Raw genomic sequence first — 17,752 nt, forward strand, 5'->3', positions numbered from 1 at the left:
AAAGGCTCTATCTCTAAATAAAGTCAAATTGGGGCGTTAGAGCTTCAACATAAGAATTTTGGGGAGAGGCATAAATAATCCATACAAAAGTCCTGTACTCAACATTATTGTTTCTTTTAGTTTTACTCCTGTCCCTTAATAGTGATTTCAGGAAAGTCATTTAAACTATTTAATTTGTTAATCTGTAATACGTTTAAGTGGTATAATACCATGCCTACCTCATGGGGTCATTGTAACTATATGTTAGTGTAAATAATATGAGAAATGATGGCAATTATAAATCCTCCAAGTATTAGACCACTTTGACAGTAATAAAGTGCTTCTTAAAACCAGAGAAGTTAAAATGTCTAGGACTTTTTTCTGTTTCAAATATCCTCATAAATAATTTGTAATGTATATGCTTGTTTTATGGACTTAGGGACTAATATAAAATATTAGTTGCTTTGACTTATGATCCAAGAAAAATTTAATTTAAATTAAAGGATAGACTTTTAATTTTTAGAGTTTTCAGCTCTAGAATATAAAAAGATTACTTAACTTGCCAGAGCACAAAAAGAATTATTCTGGTAGATATAATATCCATGGCACTTCAAGAATATGGTAAATTTAAATTATAACTTTAAAAATTGAATTAAAGATTGTCTTTTTTTTTTTTTTTAACTAAAAGAGGGCATTTTATAAATATAAATGAGAGATGGGAAAGTACCTTAAGCCCCCTTGGCAGAAAGCTACTGTATAGGAAATTGGAGATTTTATTAATTCTCCTTTTTTTTTTTGATATTGTCTAATGTTTATAGCAACACATTTATAGCAACACATTTATAAAGGGCTAGTACTTCTTAGTTTGAAGTACTAGTCTAGTTACTAGGTGAAAAGTATTTTGTTAGATGAAATTTTGGACCTAATTTCTTTTTTTTTGACCTGGATGGGAATGGAAGCATGTCTTGACATAAAAATTTTCATATCAATTTTTATGATTTTGAAGTTACCTTTATATATACTATGCTGACTCAGAGATGATACTTCCCATCTCCCTCAAAGGAAGAAATTAAAGGGGATGGACTTTCATTTAAGTTATTATAGCTATTTTGGTGATCTATAAAACTTAATAAGAATAAATTATGTATAGATTTCAGATATGGCATAGATTGTTTTAGGCAGTTTCCTTTCAGAACTTTTCAGAGTACATGTTATTGTATGCAGTTTTTTTTAGCCTTCCAAGGAAATCTGTCATAAAATTTGAAATCACTCTTATTTAAAAGATTTATAACAGAATTCAAGGGATTATGACCTTCTGATTTCTTCTTTAGATTTATTTAAAACTTTCTATATTTTTGAAATCAGTACTAATTGTCATTTTTTTCTCTCACAGCTTCATATTCTCCAATTCAGCCTCATTCTCTAATAAAACATCAACAGATTCCTCTTCATTCACCACCTCCCAAGGTTTCCCATCATCAGCTGATATTACAACAGCAACAGCAGCAAATTCAGCCAATCACACTTCAGAATCCAACTCAAGATATACCCCCATCCCAACACTGTATCCCTCTCCAAAACCATAGCCTTCCTCCACCTCCCAGTAATGCCCAGCCACAGCACTGTTCACCAATTCAGAGCCACCCCCCTCCTGTAGCTGTGTCTCCTAATCATTCCCAATCAGCACAGCAGTCTGTAGTGGTATCTCCTCCACCAGCTCACTCACCAAGTCAGTCTCCTGCTATTATTATTCATCCACAAGCACTGATTCAGCCACACCCTCTTGTGTCATCAGCTCTTCAACCAGGGCCAAGTCTGCAGCAGTCTACTGCTAATCAGGTGCAACCTACAGCCCAGCTGAATCTTCCATCCCATCTTCCACTTCCCCCTTCCCCTGTCGTACACATTGGCCCAGTTCAACAGTCTGCCTTGGTGTCCCCGGGTCAACAGATTGTGTCTCCAACATCACACCAGCAATATTCAACCCTACAGTCCTCTCCAATTCCAATTGCAACCCCACCACAGATGTCGACATCTCCTCCAGCTCAGATTCCACCACTGCCCTTGCAGTCTATGCAATCTTTACAAGTGCAGCCTGAAATTCTGTCCCAGGGCCAGGTTTTGGTGCAGAATGCTTTGGTGTCAGAAGAGGATCTTCCAGCTGCAGAAGCTTTGGTCCAGTTGCCATTTCAGACTCTTCCTCCTCCACAGACTGTTGCGGTAAACCTCCAAGTACAACCTCCAGCACCTGTTGATCCACCAGTGGTAAGCCCTTGGAAGCTCTTTGACTTTCTTGCTGAACTGAAAGTAAAAACTGTTTTCTCCCACACTATGTTATTTGCTAAATCTAAATGCCTATGAATTTAAAAAGCTTAGAATTTCCATTATGTCATTATTCTGACAAACATACTATATGGGCAAAAAAAAAAAAATGCAGTTGTTTGTTGTAGTATGGTTGCATGCTTGATAATTTGTGATGGTTATTAAAGTCCCTCGTTAATTTTATTACTATTTAAACAAATCCATCTGCTATCTTTACAGAGTTGATTTTTTTTCCCCAAGGGAATGCATTTGAGCCAGTGTCATCTGCACAAAGTTTTTTCTCTTAAGGTGATTATCCTTCATAGATCCCTTCTGTTGGCTTGTATGCTCTTAAACGTATGCTTTCTCCAGCTAGCCTTTTTGGTTGCATGCATCCTGACGTCCTGGGCCTTGACGGGCTTTTGTTTCAAGGTGGAGGAGGTATGCTTGTATGAAGTAATTTTTTGGTAAAATTATGTTTTGTAATTAAAAGTTAGTAAAAAAATTTTATTCTAGGAAAGAGTCCAACTTTGCAAAAAATATTAACTGATTTTTTAAAACCTCTGCTAAGGGAAAAATATATGCTTACGATATTTCTCACTTAAAAAGCATAAAATTTTAGATGACTTTGATACTGAGAATGAAAAAACATGCACTGGGAGGAGCAGAAGTTTTAAATAATTGAGATTGTAGAGGAATTTATCAGAGTAAACCTTTAAAAATGATTACATGTTACCTAGAAAGCAAAACTGTCTTTTAAAGTAGTTTTTAAATGTTCTCTAAAGGATTTTTTAAAATTTATAAAAAAATTTACAATAAAATTGAAATAAGGTCTCCAAATGTTTAGTCAGATCAAATTCTCACTTTCTAACTGAGAGGAAACTTCTTAAAGGCAGGTTTTATATCAACTGCACTGAAGAGATTTTGTCACTTAAAAGCTAATAACTTAGCTCAGAAAGGAAAGGAAATTCAAAGTCTCCTTTTTAATGGGAAACACTTTGGATCTCCAGATGCAAATTTGAAGTTACTTTTTTCTTATTATTCTGAGTAATCTTAATAGGCATAAAGAGATTGAATTCTGAGCCAGGTGTGGTGGTGAGACCTGTAGAGACATAGGCAGAAGGGCTATATAGTGAGACCTGTCTCATTAAATAAAAAAAAAAAAAGGGAGAGAGATTAAATTCCAATTCCTATTCCATTTTTAAAAACCAGAACTTGACAAAGATATCAGTACTAGAAATGTTTGTCATTTAATCATCATGTCTCTACATTTTCTTTTAAGATTTTTGAAGAGCTTACAATGGGTATTGTAACAAAAACCCAGGTTTGGGCTGGAGATGTATGTAGCTCACTTCTAGAGCGCTGGCCGAGCATGTGTAGCCCTGGGTTCAATCCTCAGCACCTCAGAGAAAACCAAAACCAAAACCACAGGTTTAGGAAGTATACAGTACCTTTAAAGATACTACATTTAATTTAAATTTAACTTTCAGTATTTAGTTCAGTGACCTGAATTTAACAAGTAAAAAGTAAAACCTCTATATTCTTTATATTTTTCTAATGTTTTTTGTCAGGGGAAACTTCAGAGGAACGTACCTGGTGAGGTTTTTTTTTGCTTTCCTGGAGTTTGAACTCAGGGCAAGTGCTCTATCATTTGAGCCACACCTCCAGCATGGGGTTTGGATAGAAATATCAAACATATTAACACTTTAAAAAACTAATTAAAGCCCAAAATATTTATGGTTCTATTTTGTTAGTTCTTGCCTGCCTCTGTTTTAAGATTTTTAAAAAAAAAAATTATCTCATTTTTGAACAATTTCTTCTCCCTAAGAAATTACTAACTTTCACTACTATCACTGATATGGTCATTATGCTTGCTATAGATGTTCCCTCTGCCTTTTCTTATCTTTCATCTTTCTTTGAATAACAGCTCTGTTTATTAAATTGCTGCATTTTTCTTATTATCTTTGACTAAATGTATTTTTTTTATTAAAACACATTTTTTCACAAATTATCTTTCTTGGATGTTTTACATACTTAAAGGTAGAGAGAAGTATTTATTTCTTAAGAGGTGTGAAAATTTGAAAGCTAAGTTAATTCTCAAAGTAAAATTAGTATGTTTTTTAAATTTACATTTATAAACAAATTAGAGTTTTTATTGACATTTGGGTATAAATAAGATATGTTGAGGTTAGATAATTTAGAACTAATAAACAAATGTTCCTCAGTTTATTTAGGAAAGGGAGACAGATGGGAATAATGGACTTTATTGAGGTAAGTTTGGCAGTCTTTGTTATTTTTAGAATAGTTATAGTTTTGAGCTAAACAGAATTGTGATGTGCAGTTCATAATGATCTTGTGAGCAAAACCTCCACTTCTTTGCTTTTTTCAATATTTTAGTTGTTGCATCTAGATTTCTTTGTGCTGATCGTGCCAGATGTCTGTGACAGATTTGTTTTGCCTTTACACAGGATATTTGGAAGGAAATGGGTATAGTTAGCCTTAACTATAAAGAAAGAACAGTTTTTTGTGTTAGGAATTTTTCCATCTTTTGAATGAAACACATAATTTTTTAAAATCAGAATTCTATGCATGGTCAAGAAAAAAAAATTGAGCACAGAGCTACACACATTATAAAAAAAAACCTAGCAGATGCTTGGATAACTTGAAAGTATTAAAATTAAAGAGAGCTTTGGGATTTTAAGAAAAGATAATGTTTTTTGGAAGAAAAATAATATCTACTAAAGGAAATGCTGTATAGATAAAATGGAGCCTAATAAATCCATTCTTATATTATTACTCTGAGTTAACTCCCCCACCACTCAGGCAAATTAATCACAACACTAGTAGATGCCTCTGGGTACTAGAAAGGTGTTTTGTTGTTTGTCACCCACCAGCCATTTTTGTGGGTGGCTTTCCCTGTACTGGGCATGATGATCATTTGAAGAGATGCTAGCCGCTATTACTGTTGGACTGTACATTAATGAATGACTGCTTTCACTTCTGAGCTCCAGATAGGAGGAAAGGAGTCTCTCTTGGTGAAACAGTTCTAGAGATGCAGGATTGTTATCTTTAAAAATGTTTCCTACCTAATAGCTGGTTTTAATCACATTCAGGATATTATATTTTATATAAAATTCCCAGTAATGGGATTTTTTTTTAGAAAGAAAAAAAGATGTTTTATTTTTGGAACAGTCTTGGAAAGATGGTGATGGTGATGGTGATGATGACTATGGCAGTATTGGGATTTGAAGTCAGGCCCTTGCCAAACGATCGCTCTACTGCATGATCCATGCCTCTAACCTAAGATTTTAAAAAACTCTACTGCTTATTACTATTGTATACTTTTATAAATAAAACTTCCTACTCCCCTTTATAGCATATGGTTTATGCTATTCAGAAATCTTGATTACTTTCATATTTAATTTTATAAACTTCAAATTATGAAACTTTTTCAACAGTATAACATTAGATGTTACTTTAAGTTATTTTGTGACTGAAACAATTTTTACTTTGTTAATATTTATTGGAATGTTAATTAGTAATCTTAAAAACACATAATCTTTCTAAATTTAAGTAAAAGCTTTCCATATAAAAGAAGTGAATTGTTTTGTGGCTTTGTTTTTAGTAACTTAGCATCTCATAAACAATGGTTAAATAAATAATAAATGACCCATGAAAATATCTGTCAATTTCTAGAAGTGTACCTTGAAATTAAGCCTTAAGTTTAATAAAATATTAATAAGTTAGTTATATCTATAGCTTTCTCAGAGTGCTTTTGATTCTGTGTTCCTTCTTAAGTATAATCTTTACAGTTGGGTAACCAGGTAGTTAAGGACTTTAAACCTTCGCCCCATTAGTATGGAACAATATTAAAAAACTAAGAAGTACATTCAAATGACTTAGGATGTGTAAGTGTGAGAGTGTGTGCATGTGTAATGTATTGTTTCAACAAAAGATATTTTCCATACATGTGATATTAGCTTATAAGCATTCATTTGATTCTTGAGTTGAACAGAAAAGGAAGCTCCTTTTCATAGATACTTGGACATTACTTTTTATAATTTAATCTTTAATTCATGTAATAATAATAATAACAAAGAGCCTGGGATATAGTCCTCCTGGCAACACATCTCCTGATGTATTATGCATTATTTTGGAAATTTACTTAGTGGAAATTACTAGTATCTATTTTGATTTATGACAAGTGAAAAATTAACAAACGGCAGTATAATACTTGTAATAGTTATTTGATTGTGTAAAATCAAAGCTTTAAAAATAATTCTCTTTTAAATAATTCTAAAATTTAAAAATATTATCATTTTGGAAACCTTAGTGATTCTTGGCCTAGAAACTGATCCACAGATTGCTTTCAGTGAAATATGATCAAGTATTATGAAAAATTTCATTTGAGCGGTACTAAAGTTTACTTTTCAATTTATCAGAATAGTCATTTTGCCTTGTTTGAAATTTAATACACTTAGAATTTAACTTTAAAATTAAAAATAGCTCATGAAATGTATTTTCAAAAACACTTTAAGGCAACATGATTTGTCCTTGCAGGTTTATCAAGTAGAAGACATGTGTGAAGAAGAAATGCCAGAAGAGTCAGATGAATGTGTCCGGATGGATAGAACCCCACCACCACCCACTTTGTCTCCAGCAGCTATAACTGTGGGGAGAGGAGAGGATTTGACCTCTGAACATCCTTTGCTAGGTAAGGAAATACCAAAATATAGTCGAAGTTAATAATGTTAATAGTAGGAAGTATTATATTAGCTTGTTACTATAGTTAACTACAGCAAGAGATATAATTTAAATTTTAGAAAATTTATGAGGAACATTTTATTAAAGAGTAAGTAAGAATGACTTGTCTTGGAAAATTCTGTAATAGCAGAGGAGCTCAGTAGTTTGTAAATTGTTCAGTAGTAACCAGACGAAAAACATACATTTTCAGTGGTTTGTACAGATGGGTTTCATATGCTTATTCTGATTCATGTGTTAAAATATATTTAGCTTAAATATGAGAACATCCATGAGTAGCATGTTAGTTAAAAAAATGAGAATAAGTCACAGTTCTATCAAAAGATTTAAATTATACTTTCTAAAAATTGAAAAAGCATTCTAAGTCATCTCTCATATTCCTCACAATTGCTGTGATTCAGACTAAGTGCTTTAAAAAGTTGCTTTTAATACTTAACTTTGGCCTAATTCTCTCATGAGACCTGGGCTTTTAAAGTTCTTAAACTTGCATTCAAATACTTATTCACTACTTCAGTGCTCCTTAGAAAATCAGGTAAAACTTCTTTCTGCTCTTCCTTGTAATATCAAAGTTACTATGAACCTTAGGTATTTTACTAAAACTTTAGTTTAACTTACAGATCCAGGTGTAGGTCCTAAAGAAAGATATAATGAATGTTATCTTTAAAATTTTATGAGTATTTTATTTAGGCCAGGAGTTGGTGAACTATAGCTCACTATTCAAATCTTTTCTGTGGTGCAAGTAAAGGATCAATTTTACATTTTTGAATAGTTGGGAAAAAAGGAGAGTAGTTCTTGCCATGGGACAGTTATGTGAAATACAAGTTTTAAGATGGGTATGGGGACACATGCCTATAATTCTAGCACTTGGAGAATGAGGCAGAGGATCTCCAGTTTGCAGCCTGTGCTACAAATTGCATCTCAGAAAAACAACAAAAAATGGACAGGCACATTGGTTCACATCTGTAATCCCAGCTATTTGGGAGATGGAGATAGGAGGATTGTGGTTCTTGGCCAGTCCAAGCAGAAAGTTAGCAAGGTCCTAGCTCAAAGAACAAATTGGGCATAGTGGTGCACATCTGTAATCCCACCTACAAGATTGGCAGAGGTAGGAAGATCTAGATCTGAGATTGATTCTAGGCAAAAGTCAGACCATATCTGAAAAGTAACAAAAGCAGAAAAGACTGTGGCATGACTAGAGATGGAATACTTGCTACGAGGCCCTGAGTTCAAACCCCAGTACTGCCCAAACAAAAACAAACACAAATTTTATTGTCCATAAATAAAGTTATATAAAACATAGCCTTGCTCATTTGTTCAAATATTATCTATGGCTGCTTTTGTTCTATTATCCACAAAGTTGAGTAATTGCAGAGGACACATGGCCCTTTACTGAAAGTTTGCTAACTTCTGATCTGAATAATACTAAGGTTGGCTCAGGCTTTGTTGTATATATTCTGTTCTGTTGGATAGCTTATGGCCATCGTGATTATTTTCAGTTAAGAAAGAGCCACTATAATAGGTATGGAAACCAACTAATAGGACACTGACCCTCTCTGATAACAAAGTGATTTGCCCTATGTTTTCTTCAGCATGTCATGTCCTCCTGCTTTCCCTTCTCTCAAGCTCTTACTACCTTATGCACAGTGTGAATTTCTGGAAAGCACTGAAGAAGAAAAGCACTTTTCTTCTTACTTTTCCCCCCTCCTGAAAATAGAAAACATTTAGTCACTAAAATCATATAAATGAAGACAAATTAATATTATTGCCTTTGGTTATTCAAAATAACACCTCAAAAAACAGATTTAAGAAAGTCTTAACTATAGTATCAATAGTTGTGGTTTCTTTATACTGAAAGTGGATTTACGGTGCTACAGATTTCTGAAGTTTTGATTTAATAGCAAAAATAGTTTGAAAGGTGAGGAAGGATGAGGGAGAATGATGGAGACGATGAGTATAATTAAGATATATTGTAAGCACATATGTAAATCTCACAATGACTAGTATATGCTAGTTAAAAAAAGAATGGCTGCTGGGCACCGGTGGCTCACACCTGTAATCCTAGCTACTCAGGAGGCAGAGATCAGGAGTCTAGCCTGGGCAAGTAGTAGAGAGATCCTGTTCTCAAAAATACCTAGCACAAAAAAGGGTTGGCTGAATGACTCAAGTGGTAGAGCACTTGCCTAGGAAGCGTGAAGCCTTGAATTCAAACTCTGGTATGGTCCAAAACAAAAAAGAATGGCTGAAAATAATAAAAGACCTAGCAAATGCAAAGGCAAACAATTTAAATAAGGTTTCAATTATAGCAAAATGTTTAAATAAAATACAGTTTACTCCCCTGCCCAAAAAAAAAAAAGTTTGAGCAATAAGCTTTCATTGTGACTGTAATGTTATTATAAAATAAACATTACTAATGACACTGACACCAAATACAAACATTTTCAAATGCTGGGACACAAGAATATCTTTGCATTTTTTTCTGTAGGAAATAGTCTGAGGTCCTGTCAAGCACATCCCATTGGCTAAGTTGTCAACTGCAACATAGGCATTTTAATCTTCCTGTGAGTTACTTTATTCTTACCACTGTTGTATAATATATAGAAAGGGGAGGTACAGGTTGATGTTTAGAGTAACTCTTACCAAAATAAGCTAGCTAGTAAAATGGAGTCATTTTTAAAAATAGACATTTCCATCCAGGTTTAGTTTTTATAAATATGTAAAAATTCTTTAAAAGCATCTGTGCAGAGATCAAAAAGCTTCATAGCCCTTGTGTAGAAAATGAAACTGAATTCATACAGTAACTTCATGTAAGTTAACAAATTTTCTCTCATACTTGTCTATAATATGTTTCTGTTGTATTATAATGTCAATGTTTCTGATGTTTTTTGGCAACTTGTTATAAACTGGAAAATAATAGGTATTAGCTTCTTTTTATTTTTTAATTTATGTAAAATTTTTTGTTATATTGTTGTACTTGGATACATTGTGATATTTACAAACTTGCTTGCAGTATATCTTACTTAGTCAAATTTACCCCCTCCATGGTTCTCCTTTATTCCCTCTTCTCCTCTTCTTAGAATAGTTTCGACAGGTCTCATTTTTCCATTTTCATGCATGAGTACATAGTATTTCCACCACATTCACCCACCTTTGCCCTTTTCTTATATCTTCCCCTCTCCCATTGGTACCAGCCCCCCAATAGGACCCATTTTACCTTTGTGCCCTTCATTTTTGAAAAAAAAAATTTCTTACAGATCTACTTTTAATAAAACTTTAGGACTAGGTAAGATTTTTACATATGAATTAAATTAGAATATATACCAAAGTAGTGTTTTCTGAACAAATCAAAATGTATTTAATTATACTTAATGCTAGTTTTTTAGTCTTTTTTTTGTGTTTTCATAACAGAATACCATAGACTTAGGCTAGTCATGATCCTAGACTGAGGAGGCTGAGGTAGAAGGTTCACAAGTTTGAAGCCAAATTGGGCTATATATAGCAAGATTCTGTCTTAAAAAAAAAAAAAATATATATATATATATATATTCACACACACATACGCACACACACACATATGTCTATGATGATTCTGGAGTCTGGGAATTCTGGGATCAAGGGGTTACAGCTAATGAGAGCCGCCTTTTTTCTTTTCTTTACCCCTCTTTCCCTACTGGAAAGCATCAAGCTTGCTGGGGCAGGTGTTCTCTGACAACCATGACCACCAGTCCCTTTTGCTTTAGTTATTTTTCAGGTGGGGTCTCATGTTTTTTGCCTGCACTGGCCTTAGACCTCAATCCTCAGTACTCCTACTGGTAGTTGGGATCACAGCTGCATGCCACCATATCTGGTTTATTGATTAAGATGGAGTCTCATTGACTTATTGCTGCTCTGGCTTTGAAGGATCCTCCCAATCTGCCTCCTGAGTAGCTGGGATTTTAGATGTGAGCTATGCTCCCAAGTCTACTAAGGGAAGGGCTTTCTTGCTGAGTCATAACATGGCAGTAGGTATCCCCTGGGTAACGGTGTGAGCACAAGGGGGTTCAAACTCATAATGGACCCTCTCCTGAGATAAGATTAATCTAGTCATGGTTAGCCTCTAAGGGAGGCTAATCACCTTTCAACAGACTGAAAGTGGGTCATCTCTAGAGTGAGAACCAGAATGAACAGAAGACAGTTGTTTTAACCATGTTTGAATGACAACTTTGAGCAACTTACCCTTTTCTTCTGATAATAAAGATAAAGTTCTTAGAATAGTTTTTGAAAATTTATGTTTATTCTTGAATACTCTTTCATGTTTGCATGGCCAACATGTTAAAGATCAAAAAATAACTTTTCTTTCAGAGCAAGTGGAATTACCTGCTGTGGCGTCAGTCAGTGCTTCAGTAATTAAATCCCCATCTGATCCCTCACACGTTTCTGTTCCTCCACCTCCACTCTTACTTCCCGCTGCCACCACAAGGAGTAATAGTACATCTGTGCCTAGTAGCATCCCCAACATGGAAAACAGGCCTCCCCAGGCTATCGTGAAGCCACAGATCTTGACCCACGTTATTGAAGGCTTTGTGATTCAGGAGGGATTGGAGCCATTCCCTGTAAGTATAAGTGGGAAGCACTTTGTGTTTTTAAAATTATTATTATCTAGATAGAGGTTTACAACAGTCTTGTTCTCTAAGAAAAAGCTTTTAATTTTATTTAAAAAATTTATTGATTTTTGCCTAGAATTTTAACTCTATATCTTTTATATATTTCTAAAATTTCATGCTAGCCATTTACAGTGAAAGAAAAAATGGAAAAGAGTTTGAGTATAGGGCCGCCAATTTTGTAATTTTTAGAAAAAGCTAATTGGAAGTTTACTTCAATGAAATAAATTTTTTTTTGAGACAAGGTCTTGCTATGTAGCCCAGGCTGGCCTTGCACTCATAATTACCCCCCTGCCTCAGTTTGTTTTTTTCTTTTTAAGAGGATTGAAATGACATGCAAAGTATATTATTTTAAAAATGGTATTTATTGTATGTTACACTTTGTGAACTTTAAATGAAGTGCAGAATATATTAACTTTTTAGTGCCCTAATACATCTTGGTGCTTATAATTACCAAATAGATTTTCTCATTATTCCTGAATTTCAGCCTTCAATCAGATTTTTAAAATGCTTTAAATTATTCACCTTAGAATGGAAGTACCCTGTAACCACAAGTCATACAATTTGAGACTATCCATAGCCATGAATAATTTATATTCTACTATCCAAAATTTGAACATTTTCCCTTAGAAAATGTATTGAAGATAAATACATATAAAACATAAAATACTTCTCTTCAAGTTCTTTGAATCACCTGAATTTTGAGATTCATGAATGGAAATCTTATAGTTTGATAGTTACACAATCACTTGTCTTTGTGTTCAGTTTTTTGTGTGTATGTACTGAACTTGGATTTCCTATAAAAAGGCTGATACAGTAAAACTGTCTTTGCTCATTTCTCAGATAATACAGTATGTCTAAGTGTTTGAATCCTGGCTGTGGTGTGTACTGACTGGGTAACTTGTCTCTCAACCTTTCTGATCTTCATTTTGCTCATCTGGCAGATGGAGATGCTTTTAGGGTTGTTGTGAGAATTAAATGTGCATATGTTACTTTGTGCTGTTCCTGACATTCAATAGGCATAGTTATTATTACCCTTACTATTAGTGATAATTAGAACTTTGGTTTTTCAGATTACAAAAGTAATACATGGTCTGAATGAAAACTTGGAAATTGTAGAGAACAAATAATTCCCAATAATAGCATGATCTGTGTGTATATGTGTGTTCATATACTTGAAATTTTTATTGTATAGGTCAACTTTCTTACTTTATAAGTTTTAGCACTTATTCTTCTATATAATTAATAGCATGTTCGGAGTATTTTGAAAGATTACATAATATTCTACTTTGTGGACAGCCATAATATATATAATCCTCCTGTTATGGTTGGATATTATTTTCATTTTTTTCACTCTTCAAGTAGTTTTGAGGGGCTGGAAATGTAATTCCCTGGTAAAGTCCCTGGATTCAGTCCTCAGCACTACACAAACATATATACACACACATACAGTGTTCTGAAAGGAATATTTTTTGTATGTAAATGGTTCACATTTTAAAGAATTTTTGATATAAATTCCTAGAAGTAGGGATGTTGAATCATATATACTTATTCATAAAACTTGATATATATATATCATCAGATTATTTTATGGAAAAATCATAAAATTTATGAAATTCATCTACCAGAAGTATATTCCTATACCAGCATTGAATATTAGTTTTTTCCCCAGGAATAAGTTCTATAAATTTTACTTCATGCATAATAAATATCTTACTAAGACAAACAAAATAAAATACATGCTTTAATCTTGTTTCATTTAAAACTTTGTACTCTTGTACTCTGAGGCTAAATGTAGAAATTTCCAATAAGCTGTGATTCCCCATGTGTAGCAGATACTGAAGACTTACTCAGCATTCATGAGGAATAAGTGTCCTAATCATCATCCTTTTCAAATTAGTTGAGTTCTTACTTAAAGAATCAGTAAATATTTTCAATTTAAGTTATATTTTCTGAAAGTATTCCTAAAGTAAGTATTCGTGACAAACATGTATACTGAACCTAGTGAATAGTTTGTTGTTAATGTTAGCAGTGTTTAAGAATTTTCCAAACACAACAAGGGGATTGGACTTTGATCACATGATAAAGCGAGAGCACACAAGGAAGGTATGAGGATAGGTAAGACACCCAAAAAACTAGATAGCATTTGTTGCTCTCAACGCAGAGAAACTAAAGCAGATACTTTAAAGCGACAGAGACCAATAGGAGAAGGGGACCAGGAACTAGAGAAAAGGTTAATTTAAGAAGAATTAATTTAGAAGGTAACACACATGCACAGGAAAGCAATGCGAGTCAACTCCCTCTATAGCTATCCTTATCTCAACTAGCAAAAACCCTTGTTCCTTCCTATTATTGCTTATACTCTCTCTTCAACAAAATTAGAAATAAGGGCAAAATAGTTTCTGCCGGGTATTGAGGGGATAAGGAGGGAGGGGAAAGGGGGAAGAAATGACCCAAACATTGTATGCACATATGAATAAAAGAAAAAAAAAAGAATTTTCCATTTCTTTTGTGATTACAGTGAATTACGTTACTGAACTAGTGGTTGGGAAATTTGAGTTCTAGTTCTAAGTTTTCTTTGTAAAGAAATAACCTAAGCACTTTGAGCACGTAAGTATCCTTATCTATAAAATATATACAGTATTTGTTGGGGAGTATAGCTTAGTGACAGAGCACTTGCCTAGCATTCGCAAGGCCCTGGTTTCTCCCAGAACTACAGAAATATTGTTCATCTTTTATTTATGTCACATTCATATGGAAAACTAAAGTTTCTCAACGTATAAAGATTACACACCACATAGAACTTGAGAAAGAATTGCTTAGTTGAGTTGTATTTTTAAAAGTTAAGCTGAGTGGCAGTACACACTTGTAATCCCAGCACTCACGAGGCTGAGGCAGGACCATCATGAGTTCACAGGTCAATCAGGACTACATAAGGCTAGCTTGGGCTACACAGCAAGACCCTATCTCATCTTTTTTTTTTTTTTTTAAAGGGGTGGGGGTGTAGCTCAGTGCAAGGTCCTGAGTTTGATCCCTAGTACTAAAAAAGTAAAGAAAAAAACCCACCATCTAAATACACTGATAGTTACAGCCTTTGCTTTCCAGTGTTACACTGAACTACTGAAACATTCATAAAGAATCACTGAAACTTAGAACATTTTTTTCTAACTACTTGCCTAAACTAGGACACTAGATTGTATTTGATAGAAGCTTTGAAGCATCCATTTTGCTGGTGACTAAATAGAGTGTTGATGTCCAGACTGTGACCTTTATTTGAAGATAAAACACCTAATGAATGGGTTTGACCACTGGACAAGTAAATGATCACAGATACCATTCATTTCAACACATATTTTAAACAAATTGTTTCTGAATGTCTTTTAGAGATTATTTCATTTCATTCTCTCTCCCTTTTAAAGGTGAGTCGTTCATCTTTGCTAATAGAACAACCTGTAAAAAAAAGGCCTCTTTTGGATAATCCAGTGATAAATTCTGTGTGTAGTCAGCCAGAGCTACAGAATAATACAAAACATGCAGACAATTCATCTGACACAGAGATGGAAGACATGATTGCTGAAGGTTTGTGGATTTCACTTATCATACCCTTTAACTTTGGCTTTTACTGCTAGATAGACATGGATTTTTATTCTTCACATATTTTTACTTGGAAATATTCACTCATATTCTCTTACAGTGCATTGTTTGATGAAAATAATGGGAAAGCTAACCAGACTCTTAGTGACTAAATAACAAAAATAGCAAGGTTGGTGCTAATTTGTGCAATGTCAGTTTGACGTTTGAAGGACTGTGGGTAGAAAAAGTTCCACCATATGTGAGAGAAAGCAATTCATAATTTTTGCACCAAGACAACCAGCTCTCTGATTTTGAAGTAAACTTAAGTTAACAGATGAGTATTTTACTGTTTCTTAAAAATATAGCACTTTGCTGGGTGCTGTTGGCCTGAATCCTAGCTACTCATGAGGCAGTGATCAGGAGGATCGTGGTTTGAGGCCAGCCCAGGCAAATAGTTCATGAGACCCTGTCTTGAAGAAACCAACACAAAAACAGAACTGGTGGAGTGGCTTAAGTGGTAGAGCATCTGCCTAGCAAGTGTGACACTCTGAGTTCAAAACTCCAGTACCACCAAAACAAAAACAAAAACAAAAGATAGATAGCTAGGTAGCTCATGCAGGGGATTCTGGTTTGTTTCGTTTTATGTAAACATATTCTGATCTGTGATACCAGGGGGGTCTTACAGTTATATTAGTGATGTACTCTTTAGGCAACAGGTGATTATGTTTGTTCAAAGAGAAAAATAGCACTAAATCTCTTTTATGTCAAAGAATTCTTTTTAAATAATATACTTTTTTCTAATAATGAATATTCCTCAGAAGTCAAAATGGTATTTAAAATGGCTGAAGGAAAGCATACACAAATAAACTCCAAAATGAAATATTTTATACCTGAGTTTGTGATTTTTAAATCAGTAAGTGCTTATACTATTTTTTAGATGAGATTCTGAATATCTGATTTAGAAAAAAAGAAGTAGCCATGTTATGTAGGAATATCTTCATGAGACTATCCCTGATTGATTCTGATCTGGGCTCTGCAGTTGATAGAGTTCAGCATTTACTATAGTCAGGGTTCTGTAGTCTGAATTATGATCTATGTGATCTGTAAGTAATTTCCCTCAGTATATTAGTATGTTTCATATAAAATTAATTTATTAATTTTGCAAATACTTATGGAGCCCATATTCATATGCTGTGCGCCTGTGCATTGTTAAATTAAGCAAAAGGAAAACATGCTAACAAACAAATGCCCACACAGTTTTTTTTCTAACTTTTTTGTATTGGGGAATGAAACCAGTACCTTGCCACGCAAGTGCTCTGACACTGAGCTGAGCTACACTGCCAACTTTTTTGTTTCTGAGACAGGGTCTTAGTAACTTCATGTGGCATAGGTTGGGCTGTAACTCTGAATTGTCCTGTCTCCACCTCCCAGGTAGCTGGGATTATAGGTGTACCACTTACACCCAGCTCTTTTTTCCGCCTCTTAAAAAGAATGCCACTTCTGTCATTGTTGCTGTTTTATAAACAGTTTCAGTGTATTTGTCACTGTTTTACTTCTTATTTAAATAGCAAAGAGTATAATAGTGTAAAATTTGATTTTTACTCTTAACTTACATTGAGTTCAATTTGGTTTTTTTAATTTAAAAGATTGAAACCTATGAAATTTCAAACATATGCAATTAGAGTTATATGATTAAAATAAAAGAAAAAAAAGAAAGAAATGCTAAATCCCAGTACCCAGAGTCAACATTATGATCCAGTTTCAACATTATTTTGCCATATTAGCTTCATCCCTCCCTCCTTCCTGCCTTCCTTGGCTCACTCTCTTCCTCCCTTTCTCCTTCCTCCCCTCCTTTCCTGAAAATCATAATCCTATTTTATTTTACTGGCACAGTATGTATACCAGTGAAAAAATTTGCATTTTCTTACATAAATGTGTTGTGTGAATTTCCGAGGGAGACGTAAAGGGAACATCTATCTGCCTCTGAATTGGTTGGTACTGACAGCCTAAACAATGACTCATACAAGTCCTGCTTGATGAGTTTATTAGGGGGTTACTTACGGAGCAGTGGATGACTAAGTCTGTTCCCTACCCACCTTGCATCAAACACAAGCTCCTATTCTATATGGCTAGCTCTAAGTGTGCAGAGTTGATGAAAACCTGAGCTTAGAGCGCCACTTAGTGTTAAAGTAACAGGTGACTGCAGGCTCAGATGACATAAGGCACAGACAAAATCAGACTCTGGGAAAGTTATATATTTATGTGCATTAAGTTATATATTTATGTGTGTCTTTGCTCTTAATGGAGATTCAGCTGGTTTCAGCAAAAACTGACAATGGAAGGGATGGCTTTGTTTTACTGCCGTCTGATACATAGAACAGCTGTCTCATTGCCTTGTTTTGTTGTTGATCTTCATGTGATTTCAAGTCTTTGGGAGAACTTAAGTAATTTTCACACAAAGAAATTAAGAACTATATTAATTAGAATTAGGTTTGGCTGCT

General features: G+C 34.1%; 1 protein-coding gene across 7 annotated transcripts in view; it reads left to right on the forward strand.

Moving 5' to 3' along the window:
• Positions 1–17,752, forward strand: part of Phc3 (polyhomeotic homolog 3) — a 73,835-nt gene that overhangs the window by 38,461 nt on the left and 17,622 nt on the right. For 5 of the 7 annotated variants that reach the window (XR_012448044.1, XR_012448043.1, XM_074073803.1 and 2 more), the window contains 5 exons: positions 1,373–2,244; positions 2,542–2,589; positions 6,841–6,994; positions 11,380–11,630; positions 15,098–15,257. Coding sequence is in view for 5 of the 7 variants with exons in the window: in XM_074073803.1 (XP_073929904.1) it covers positions 1,373–2,244; positions 2,542–2,589; positions 6,841–6,994; positions 11,380–11,630; positions 15,098–15,257 (1,485 nt within the window). In the remaining 2 variants the exon portion in view is untranslated. The remainder of the gene's footprint in view (positions 1–1,372; positions 2,245–2,541; positions 2,590–6,840; positions 6,995–11,379; positions 11,631–15,097; positions 15,258–17,752) is intronic. The other 2 variants (XM_074073804.1, XM_074073806.1) reach the window with 1 other exon arrangement.

This window comes from Castor canadensis, chromosome 5, assembly GCF_047511655.1.
Source record: "Castor canadensis chromosome 5, mCasCan1.hap1v2, whole genome shotgun sequence".
NCBI classification, from domain to species: domain Eukaryota; kingdom Metazoa; phylum Chordata; class Mammalia; order Rodentia; family Castoridae; genus Castor; species Castor canadensis.